This window comes from Passer montanus, unplaced genomic scaffold, assembly GCF_014805655.1.
Source record: "Passer montanus isolate IOZ18808 unplaced genomic scaffold, ASM1480565v1 scaffold39, whole genome shotgun sequence".
Lineage (NCBI taxonomy): Eukaryota > Metazoa > Chordata > Aves > Passeriformes > Passeridae > Passer > Passer montanus.
In genome coordinates, this window is record NW_024368707.1 from 978,855 (window position 1) to 991,334 (window position 12,480).

Below are 12,480 nucleotides of genomic sequence, written 5' to 3' on the forward strand. Positions count from 1 at the left end.
AAATCTCTCCAAAGTCTCAGGAAAAAATAAAGGAAATACACAAAATTAAGAGCCCTTCTGCCGCTTGAAGAAATTATTATTTCCTCCATTTCTACCACCAGTTCCAACACCTGGGGACATGCTCCCTCTTCTCCACACCCCCACCTGCCACCCTACACACAGCTGGAGTGTAGGTGCAGCCAAGCAACATGCAGCAGACAATACACCATGGCACACCCTGCCCCTTGCTGGGACACACCTGCATCCTTCCCCAGCCCATGCCACAGATTTTTCTGACATCTCAAGTTATTTCAGGTATGTCCAGCTTGCTTGAAACAGACCAAAGCTCAGGAATCACTGGGTGAAAACACAAGCCTCCGTCCCTTCAGCTGTGGCACCTCTCCAGACCACACTGCCCTCCCCCTAATTCAAAATGGCAATTCCTCTACATAGCTGCAGCAAAATAAATTGTGTTCAGTACTCTTGCAAGCCTCATCTTCTGCAAATAACGTTATGTTGATATTGTGATTGTTTGCATTACTCTTAAATGTATTCTCTATATAATTTTATTTAAAAGCAACAACAGTACTCCTACCAACTTCAAAGACTTTTTAAAGTGGACTTATTTGTGCTTTCTTCAGGTTTGATTGATAAACCACAAAATATTCCAGAAATTCTGCCATAATTAAAATAAAAATTTTATACAGATGTCCTGTGAAGAGAACTGGAACTGCATATAGTTGTTCTTTGACAGCTGTCAAGCGTGTTCCCAAGCAGATTTAATTTATTCACAGAGACAAACCAATACAGGAAATATAAACATCCCATTAAATGTTTCAACTAAAATCTTGAGCAAGTTCCCACTGCTAAATGATTTACTTCATCCACAAACTTCAACCTTAAATATCAACACAGAAGAGGTAAAATGATGATAATTCAGCTGAGGTACATGCTGGATATTCCCTACCACACTCTACTACCAGAAATGGGAGTATTCCTTGTTTGTATTGGTTACAGCATCTGAGGAAGGAGATTGTTCTCATTTGGAAAAATCCACCTGTTTTTGAGGACCAAACAAAAAAATGCGTGAGATGCTGTCCTGGAGAACTAGAACTCCAACAAACATTGATTCTAAACTCAGGCATGAACATCTCTGTCCAAGCTTGTGTTTCTATTGTGGTGTGAGGGCTGACACACAGGTAGTTTGGACAACTCTTCAGTCTTCATATTCCCTCTTTTTTAAGTCGAGTCAGCAACTGTAAGATTTACTGGATGAACAGCACAGAGAGTATGATTTTTCCATAAAATGGGTACAACACAAGCACTGTCAACACCAACATCTCCATGAATCGGACAAAGGGTCTTCACCTTCAGCAAAGGCAGACAGAAGCTCAGAGTTGATGGTCAGCGCAGAAGCTGTGGCTGCTTGGGTGAAGGTGGACATCCTCTCCGCAGGAGTATGGCAGACCAAAACCTGTACAGTCTGTATGTTCCCCCTTCTCCAAAACACACAGTAATGATTTTGATGCATAGTTTTTTTCATACAAGACAGACAGTCATGACTTTATATTCACCTACTGAACGAACATCGGTCATCTCAATCTCTTGACAGTGGAACTCTTTTGGAGGACAACATCAGAAACAAAAGTATTCCAGAGAATTAATCATTTGGAAAGAGTTCTAAGTGATAATAAAGTGATGTACATCACATTTTTATATATCCCTGATACTTTCAGTTGAAAGTTTCATGGTTTTCCCACTATTAAATAGCTTCACAGAAATTCAGTTAACTCTTTTTGCAGAAGTCCATTACCCTCAGTTAAAAGCTTTTGCCTTGATGGGGTTTCTGGGCTCCTTTAAACAGTAAACAGTTATGCTGCACTTAAAAAATAAAAATGTCATACAAAAAATAAAAATTTTTCAAATCTTGAAAATAGTGATTGTTCTTTGTATTTTCCATTCAGCTTTCACGTCAAATTGACTACAAAGTTCTTGTCTATAAGCTTCTTCAAAAATTTCTGCTCGGCGGTGATGTTGTGGTATTCATTCTAAAGAGATGTGAGGGAATAATAAAATTAATTATAAAATCAAATTATAACCAGTATCATCACCTGGCTGTTCCTTTCTATTACCTGGGATACTTGGAAGATGCTAAGAACAGAAAAGGTCTGGGGAAAAGACTTCTTAGCAAAGGCTTAGCAGTTTCCCAAGAAAACAGGATGCTCTAAACTAGATTAGGTATTTCCATAAGGACATGACCAAAAAGGATGATCCTTTGGTGATAAGAACAGGTGAAATGTGCTCTTGCAGAAATCCTTCCATTATTAACTCTCCCAACTCCTTGTCCTGCTTATTCAGAACAACAGCTGTGTAAGAACATTTACAGCACCAGCAGTAAGAAAACTAGCAACCCTCAAAGCTCAGTGCAGGTTCTTGAAAAGCACATCAGGCACTTGTGGTTCAGATACATCCTGCCAATTAGGTTCAGCAAGCCTAAAGCAACACATCTTCTGTGCTATATCCAGGTTCTGGATACATAGGAGACCACTAAAGTTAGTGGAGGGCAGCACAAGGAAAGTAAATTTACTTAAAGACACTGAATCCTGTAAATTAAAATTAAAATTAATATGTATACTACATAAAAGATTATAGAGATGTCGCATACTATTTGCAATTTATTGCCATTAAAGAACTAAAAGGAACATTTTTGTTTAATAGTATGTTTTTTTAATTTTCAAGACTTAGGAAACTTATGGATTCAATAATTCAATAATTCAACTAATGATCAGTCTTACTCAAACTGAGTATGTCTTGCAGAAAAGCATCTGCAGAGAGGAGCCTCCAAAGGAAGGTAAGTTCAGTGTCAGAGGAAAATTATCTCAGAATAGCAGGCATCTAGGAGTTCTGAGAAAAACATGAAAGGTTCCTATGGGCATTGTCTCTACTCTTCCTCTTCAGCAACTGGAAGAGGAGGAAAATGGTAGCCATATGCTTTGGGAAAATGGCAAAGAAAACTTCACACTGCAGTCAAGGGCTAAGACAGGGTTGCTTGAAATACAGAGACGAAGACAACTGAATACAAGAGCAGAGACATAAAAAAAACCAGGGGCATAGCCTTAGCAAAGCAGCAGGAAAGAGAAGGCATTCCTGCTGTTTTCCAGGCTCTTGTTGCTCCCTCTCCTGCTGAGTAGTGGCTTCCCTCTCCTGGAAGCAGTTCCTTCTCTTCCTACCCTCCTTCAAGAACTGCTTTTCTTTTCTGCTTTGAGTTCCCAAAATTCAGTTCTTTTCCTATGCAAGACCTATACAAGTTCATAGGTCTTTATTCTTCCATTTCCCTTTGCTCTTCTTTCTGCCTTTTAAGGAGTCTGACAGCTATGACACACAGTACAACTAGGTGCCAAGGAGAAAGAGAACACCAAAAGAAACAACACGGCTCATGTGCTGACAGTGCTAACAAAGATGTCTCTAGGACAAGGGCTGTGCAGCCTAAGGAAAACACCAGCAAAGCAGAACACAACATACAAAGGACATCTCATGCAGACACTGCAGAATATGGTATAGCACAAGGGACACAAAGATCAGTATCTGCATTTTTCAGAAACAACAGCAGACAAGAGGAGATTCAAGCAGTGTTAACTAACAAGTAGTTGAACCAGGAGAAGGTGGGAGGCCCTTCTGACCTGCAGTCCACACTTCTATCTATATTGAACTGCCTTCCTCAATTACCAGCTCTATTTCTCTCAGCACAAACAAGTGTTAGTTACCTGCATCATCTGAGACATGGTTTCATTGCCATAGTAGTGCAAAGAGCTATTTCTGTCAGTGAAGTCATACTTGAAGCCTGCCAGGTGGACTTCATGGCATATGTGAAATGCCAGTGTAATGGCAATTAGCCCCGTTGTTGGATGCTTGGGTTTCTGCAACAAAACATAATGAGAACACACACATATATACCTGGCAGCCTGATGGGAAGAGCAAACTTAAGAACAGAGAACAAGGGTAATCAGGCAGCCTTGGGTCTTCTACAGATGTTTGGTTTCACCGGCTGATCCCCTCCTGTCTCTAAAGAAATAAGGTACTGCCCCCACAGGTTTCCCATGACCAGGGTGTCTGTCATGTCAACCTTCCCTGGAATTCCTTGGTTTCTAGTGAGGGCTGAGCCCATAGTGTAGCCCTTCACTCCAGAGAAGCATCAGAAGTCTCCCCATTGCTCTGCTCAGCTTCTTTCATAAAACTGGACAGGCTTCACTACACTGGAAAACAATTTACAACTCCCTCAAATTTAATTGAATTATGAGATGTGCTCAGAAGTTGCTAGATGATGGAGACCCTGATGAACAGAACATGATATGACAAAATTTTCATAGCAACAAACTAAAAAAGCATGAAGGCTATGGCTACACAAATTTGACTGAATTTGCATTTCTTCAAAGCAGGGAAATTCCAGAAGAACTTTGCTTTAGACCTTCCCATGCTATCCCCATTAAAAGAAATATGATTTTAAATATAATTATTTCTCTGTACAATAAGTTCAGAAGCAAATGCAAGGTAAGATGAAGAGCACATCATAAACAGGTTTTAACTGAGCAAAATTAAGAGCACCTAACCAAAAGGTAGCATTTCTCACAAAAGCACTGAAGAACTCCATGCAACCATCTGCCCTATCTTGTGTTCAGATACATGACTCTTTAGTAGCAGCAGAGGCTAATATGATCTGGGGAGGTAAATGAGGCATGCTTTTTTAGAGAGATTAACTCATTCATTTGACCATGACGAAGCTAAGGTGAAAAGGTGTCCCCAGAAATAGACAAAACTTTCAGGCACCAATACCTTTCTTAGCTCAAGAAATATTTTTCTCAGAGACCAAATGAGCTATCATATGCTCTTAGTAGTGGCAGTCAAACCTCAAACTGAGCACAAAATCATGGGCTTTTTTTTGAACTCTGACCCTAAGACTCAGTTTGCCTCTGAAAAAGAAGCAGACAAACCAGTACTGGACAACTCTGCATAGAAAAGACAAAGGCACTCAATGTATTTCATTGTGACAACACTTTCTGTGACAACACAAAAAATCCCCAGGAAGAAGTTATTATTCTCAGCTCTTTAAAGCCTAACTGAAGTCACAGAAAGGAACGATCACCTTTTACAGAAAATTTTTTGGTACCTTTATGCAACTCTTTGAGTATTCCAGAAATATTATCTGCTTTAAATGCGCACTATGCCAAGGGCTCCTGCCAGTTAGCAAAATAACTTTCTGCCCTAGGGGCCCAACATCATAAATTTAGTGGTGACTCTGTTGCAACATCCATACTAAACAGGACCCCAAAACATGGCAGGAATGCTACACATCGGGATTAGTGCTATTTGGAAATACCAGGAATACCAGAGGGTGTAACTACCTCTGTTTACCTGTAGCTATCATAAAATTCACCTAAAAATATATAATTTAAAAGCAACTACTTTTAAACTGTACTATCATGCAATATACAGATATGCTTCACCTGCAATTAAATATTTTCAGCCTACTTAATGGGAATAAGCACAGCCCTGGAATGACACCACTACACTTTCTGAGTTTAGTGGTGCTGCAGGCAGAGGGGGATGAAGCACAGGATAGCGAAGGCAGCACCAGCTCTGCCCAGGGACAAGCAATGGTACAGAGAGCCTCAGTGTGAGACCTTCCTCTCACATAGCCCGTAGTGTGACCTGCTAAGCTTAACCAAGTTGTGCCAGGGCCACTGCAGATGTGCAGGCTCCCAGTCACAGAGGTGGGCATTACATTCTATGGCAATAAAGATGCAACTGCCTCTAAATACACATTTCGTTGCACAAAACTAGAAGAGACAAAAGGAAAAATGTACCTCCTTCTTAGGAAACCTTGTTGGGAAATGAAGCCACTCATAAGCAGTTTTCCTGGTGATGCTGGGATCAAGAATCCTGATTTGACTCGATTTGTATATCATATTCAGAGCTGGTTTCTTCCAAAAGCCCTTCACACTCTGTGACAGGCAAGTAAATACACATTTTTAACAACTGAAAACAGTTGAATTTAGTTTTGTAGCAACTCTAACCAGTGTAAACTCCAAGAGCATGAGGTTAAAGAAGAAGAAGTGCTAAGTTCAAAAACACCTGCTCTTGCAACAGGAAACACAGCTGTGGCCAGCTGGCTGGAAAACAGCATTGCAGAACAGTCCCTGATGGACAACATGTACCAACAATATGCCCTGGAGGCCATAAATGCTCAGTGTGTGCTGGCCACGTTAGTAAGAGCATAGACAGGCAGACAGAAGCTGCTATTAGTCTCAACTAGTTTGCACTGTCCCCTTTCTGCAGTCCTAAAAATGCTGTGTTAGACTCTTCTCTGTGCAGAAGAGTGTCAATCAGCAGATGGTCACTACAACAGCCAAGGGGCCAGAGCTCACAGCAAACAAAAAGGGTCTGAGCAGGCTGGATTTGTTCAGCCCATCTTCAACTATCTGGAAGGGGTTAACAAAGATGAGATCACACTCTTCTCAGAGGCACAGAGTGAAAGGACAAGGAGAAATTTTCTCCTGCAAGTGTGCTGAAGCACTGAAATGGAGTTTGTAGAAATAGTCTTGGAAATACTCAAAGTTTACTCAGACCTGAAAACCCAGTATGACTTTGAACCTGGCCCTTAATGAAAAAGACTCAAAAATATTCTGGACTTAAGACCTTCTGAGAGAGATCACTTTTAACATAATTCTGCAATTCCTGCAAGTATGCAGGGTAAAACAATTTGGGAAATGGCTGGAGCATGCATGTTAAAATATCAAACAACATTAGGAAGAGGATAAAAATACATTTCGCAGAGGTAAACTGCTCAGTGGTGAGGAACTGATCAAATATGTGCATTAGAAAGACGATAAAGCATTTACGGAAGAGGGATATTAACTACAAGGAGACTGACTACAAGGAGATCCAGAGCTCCTCACAGAATTCAAAATGTTCACAGAATGACTAGGTTAGAAGAGACCTTAAAGATCATCAAGTCCAACATGCCCTAACACCTCAACTAAACCACAGCAGTAAGTGCCTCCCTCTCAGCTGGGAGGACTTCGGTTAAAAGCAAATGTGTATTTCACACAAGAAATGTGTGGCAAGACAAGCCATGGCACATGAATAATTGAACTCACTATTTTCTGACCACCAAGTATCTCCCAAAGCCACTTCAAGTCCCGTGGTTTGAAGACGATGAGAACAACAGTGGTATTCGGGTCGTAGTGGATGGGATCTGAGAAGATAGATTCTGGATAAGAAAGGCGGAAAGTCGTCCTCCTCCCAACATCCTCTTCGTACCCTATCACAGGGCCATTATTCATTCTGCAGAGGACAGAGGCACAGAGACATCAGTGACTGCCCCACCCGTGTTCTTACTGTGCAGTGGCTGCCACACAAGTTATTAGTCTGCAGGACAGACACTGTGTCTGGGTACAGGAAATTTAGCAGCCCAGCATTTAGGTATCACATTACACAGCAAAGGAGTGAGCAATTATCAGGTGCATTCCCCCTCTACACTCAGAGGGATCGAGCACACACAGGAACATGGCCACAGTCGTTTGGAATAGAGTCACACAATTGCTTATTGTGTGTCACTCAAGCAGAAAGCAAGTCTTCTGATTTGGCTCCACCACACACACACTAGAGAAGGGCAGAGAGAGTACCTGGCCTTGGAGAATTACCTATTGCTCTGTGTACACAAAATGAAAAGGAGATAGCATTTACCTTATTATGACATCATACGAGTCAATTTTTTCCCCTAATGTCTTATTTCGAAGTACTCCTCCATTACCAACCACAATGCACCGTCGACAGGGAATGCTGTGGAACAAAGAGAAGTTTCAATATTTGTGACTTCCCTGGCTTCATATTATTAATGATACTTCTGCATGTTAACTGGCTTATTTTCTAAGTGAGACCCTGTATCTTTTGCAGCCCTTGGCCCCTACAAAGCAGATTCAATCCTGTACCATGTACTATGGCTGCTTAAAAAAAAAAAGGCACTATTTCAGGGACTGACAAAGTCAATAATTGACTTCTCTCTTGTGAAACTTTTTACACATCTCCTTTTTCTAATGGTCTGCTGTTTAAGATCATCTACCCAGTTTGTGATATGGGTGCTATTTGATAAATCATCTGCCACAGTTCTTCAAACTTGTCCCAGTCTGGAAAAGCTAACTCAGTATTAAGGTGCTTCTGCAGTATTATACAATTCCACACCTCCAAACAAACTAAAGCAGCAAAATTTATGTTCACTTTACAGGCCTATGGACTGTACATGTAAAAAATCTTAGCCCAATGACACACAACAGCTTTTCAAATGAATATGGCATGGATTCTTCTCCTTCTACTTAAAAGGTGCCATCAAAACACGTTTACATAAGTGACATGTGTGCTGTCATAATGTAAAAAGATGGATTCCTTGATTAAAGGTTGCATTCTCATATGATCAGATTCAAATTAGACAGCATTACTAAGCCTATAAAATACTATGTGCTAAAATATAAGATATTATACTGCATCAAATCAAAAGAGAAATTTTGAATTTATAATACATTTAGAGATAAAAAGCATGCAAAATAGTTATTACGGAGATGTTAAACTTGAAAGTTTAAGGGTAAGATTTTCAAAGTCACCACAGGTTTTTTCAGTTCATATTTAGCTTTGACCATCTTGTTTCAATGGTACTAAAATGTACTAAAAAAAAGGGGGGGGAGCACACAAATAGGCTTGCGGGTTTTTTCTTCAATATATTTTGTCTTTTTAGGGAAGGTTTAAATCAAACATGTAAGACTGTAAACTCCTTTCAGAATAAGCACATCATTTTTTGTTGTAGGAATGCCTCTTTGTTTAGAGCAAAAGCTATTCAATTTGGTTGCAGCAGGAACAATGAGAAAATATGAGTCGCTTCACAGTAACACCACACTCCTTTAGTTCTTTTTTCAAGTAAGAAAAAGGCTCTATGCCACTTCTTGCTCTAGGTTCAGGACACCAAAACTGTGTCCCAAAAACCACTATAACTTACATTGAATTCCCAGCATGGCACATCATGCAAACTAATTAATTTCTTTCTCCTCAAATAGTCCAACCTGTTTTTTCAGCTCAGAGTTATTATTCAACATCTATGAAAACAACTAGTTCCAGCCAAGACTGAGCAACATCCCAATGTACAAAGCAGTTGCCTCAATTTCCTACAGAATTAACAACCTCTGAAGAGATAGCTGCCTTTAAATATATATGTACGTATATGCATACACACACACACATATAAAACCAGTGCTCTAAGTGCAGCTTTTAGGGTTGGGTTACATGAAAAAAGCTAGCATACCTTTCTCTACTGTTTCCTGAACAGCTTAGTAGAAGGTAAGCATTCATAAAAAGACTTCCAGCTAATACCGTAACTCATGTGACCTGGTATCTTGAAAATCAGAAGGGTGAAAACCTGTTATACCATCCTGTCTGCAGTACGCTCACACCCTCTACACCCTTAATTCCCTTCCTTCCCTCCCCACCCTTAACTCCTTCTGACCATTCATTTTCCATTTTATTTTTCTATCTAGTTTGAAAGTATCTTAAGAAAGCAGGCTGATAAACATAAGCCTCTTACAATTTACAGCAAGAGTAAGAATGCAGAAGTTGCCATTTTCCTAAATTACACCTTGTTACTTACAGCTATAGCTTAGAGCTCAAAGTAAGAAAGGAAAAGAGAAAACCAGATAAAAAAATGTGATCAGTAAGTGATGAGAGTGGAGTGAGGGAGAGGGGCAAAAAGCACAAGATTAGCATATGGTTGTATCGTGTGTCCTGGCATTTACTGTGAGGAGGCACTGCTTTTTCTGTTCCTTGTAGATTATAACTTAAAGTAATTCCTTATTACATACCTTTCAACTTTTGGAAGAGGTGATTTAAGATACCTGTTCAGCAAGTTCATCTCTAGCAACTGAAATAATGCCTTCCACTCTGGTATACAATTAAGAGGTCTTTGCTTTCTCCTCTCTGTAGTCATGATGCAGCAGGACACAGTATAGGGAGGGCAAAATAAAATGTAACTTCAGAGCTGAGCAACTGAGGTTTGTTCAGCTACACAAGTTGTGTAGTTGTTCTCAAGTTAAATTCAACCTTTTTTCTCACTGATGAATGCAGACTAGATTTTGTTTATGACTAAGAGTTGACTAGTACTACTTGGACAGAAAACAGAGTGGAATTTGATTAAGTTTCTGAATTACAGTGCCCTTCATAAGATGCATACTCAAAAACAAAGTTATCACCTGCCATCAAATACCCAATAAAAATCTGAAATTAGTATTTGAAGTTTTGAAATGGGTAGTCAAGAATCAGATCAAATACGCCTGAAGAAGTGTACACAAGTACAGTCAAACAAATTAAAATAAACAGTAGTACTGGGCCCACTAACAACAATAAGCAGGGAGGGAAACTGTTTATGTTAAAAACCAGAGCATACTATCATAAAAAATGAACATATGACATAGAGATAAAAAATACTTAGCAAGGCTGAACTGCATTTAAAGGTTCTGAAGTTAAATAAACAGCAGATCACAGGTCAACACATGAATTTTCAGCAGACCGTTACTCCCAGGTATTTTAACAACCTCACTTCTTAAAATTTCTTTTTCCTGTTTTCAAATTGAACAACCCCAAACATTCAACCTTTCTCCAAGTCAATATATTGACAAGAAGAGAAATTAGTTTAGATATCCTTAAACTGCATCAGCTGTGCTACAAGTAAAATATAACAGACTGCAATATCTGGCTCTTCAGTAGCACAATATTTGTGACAGTGAAAAATATTAATACCTTGGCTGTACCAATAGCTGTAGGAAAGGTCTGAGTGACAAACAGATATGTCAGAGATCTACTAAGAATACAAACAGATCCCAATGCAAACACCATGGTAACTGATCTCCGATGTCTGCAGGTAGTAAGTCACTCAAACCACTGCCTTATCAGGTGGTGAATCTCAATCTCAAGGCCAGGCCTTGGATTATGTAGTTTGTTTCTATAGTGAAATGCTAAAAGAAACATTTTCCTAGTCTATAGAAGAAAAATATTGATAAATGGAAATGTAGCCTCTAAAGGTCAGAAGGTTTGCATCCTCCACATTCTACTGAAATACTATTTCAGTGGAAAAAGAAAAGATCTCAGACTCCACTCCTTCAAAACACCCCTGTAGTCACTTGAGGAATGCAAATTATTTCCTTTGAAGTTATTTTATGAAAGGAGGATGCAGAGGTCACATTTTGTTGACTCAGGCCTGTATACAATTAAGAACTGCATTTTTAAGAACTGTTGAGCTCAGAGACCTTAGAGCACTCAGCAAAGAACTGAAGTCACAATCGAACTGAAGTCAGTGATACTGTTCATTTCCAAACTCTTTGGGAGAGCCACACCTTTACAAAGTGAGAATTTGATCTTAGTTTGGAAGAAAAAAAACCCCAAAACTTTGTAGTTCACTGTGTATAGATTTACCTAAGTTGTACACAAATACACCTATATAAGCACCACAGACTTTGTGCTTATCTAGCCTAATATTTGTCTGCCTTAAAAAACTTTTATAGGGAAATCTGGTTTGTGTTCTGCCAAGAAGGCTGAATTGGACGACAGCATTACAGAGCTGCCTAATAATTCTGTATTACTGGAGAACGTTGTCAGGATTAATTCCTAAAGAGTTGCACTTTTAAAAGCCACTACATCTCAGTGAAATATATGTATAAAACTCTTCCCAGATACAGTGATTCATGCCCGAAGAGGGCTGTACACAAAATCTGATGGATCTAGAAAGAACATATTGTATGAAGTCATTGTCTGCTTGATTTGTTTATATTACTGCCTATTAAATAGTAATAGGTCTCATTTTGCTTCAGTACACTGAAGTATGCTTCATTTTATTAAAAGTAACATACTTCCCAGAACTACTAACCACATCTACATCTCAGAGGATCTACATTTAAAGGATGAATACCGATTTCCTCACTTTTCATCTACGGGACAAACATTTCCAAGGTACAAGCATCTCTGCTTTACAGCACAAACAATTAAGGTCCTGAACTTATGGTTTCAGGAAATTTCTAATGTAATGTTTGGCACTCTCTTCCCAACTGCAGACAAAAGAGCAGCTTCTGTCAGCCAATTCTGTATAAATTTACCCCACTATTACATTCCTGAAAGAAAATACAGAGTTTTACTTTTTCCCTTCCTTTTCTTAAGAGTAGACTTGAACATCCTAGAAGCAGACTAATTACAGAGAAAGGTGGGAGTACAGTAGGGGGGAAAAAAAGAAAAACTCTATTAAAACAAATCCTTAGGTCTGAACATATTCCACCCAAGTTTAATTAAACTGTGATCCTGACATTTGGCTTCAAGCAGCAATCTTTTATGATCTCTGTAATTAAAAAAACAAAAACAAGTACAGCCAAGCTCAGCATTACTTGCATTCACTCTATTAAGAAATGTGTATATTACTAT

At 39.2% G+C, this 12,480-nt stretch overlaps 1 protein-coding gene across 13 annotated transcripts in view; it reads right to left on the minus strand.

Moving 5' to 3' along the window:
- Positions 1-12,480, minus strand: part of ST3GAL6 (ST3 beta-galactoside alpha-2,3-sialyltransferase 6) — a 42,759-nt gene that overhangs the window by 2,468 nt on the left and 27,811 nt on the right. For 4 of the 13 annotated variants that reach the window (XM_039717774.1, XM_039717773.1, XM_039717775.1 and 1 more), the window contains 5 exons: positions 7,723-7,818; positions 7,134-7,320; positions 5,841-5,978; positions 3,744-3,896; positions 991-2,027 (listed from right to left, as the gene is read on the minus strand). In XM_039717774.1, coding sequence (XP_039573708.1) covers positions 1,947-2,027; positions 3,744-3,896; positions 5,841-5,978; positions 7,134-7,320; positions 7,723-7,818 — 655 coding nt within the window. In that variant the 3' untranslated portion in view covers positions 991-1,946. Of the gene's footprint in view, positions 1-970; positions 2,028-3,743; positions 3,897-5,840; positions 5,979-7,133; positions 7,321-7,722; positions 7,819-12,480 lie in introns of those variants that run through there. The other 9 variants (XM_039717768.1, XM_039717767.1, XM_039717771.1 and 6 more) reach the window with 5 other exon arrangements.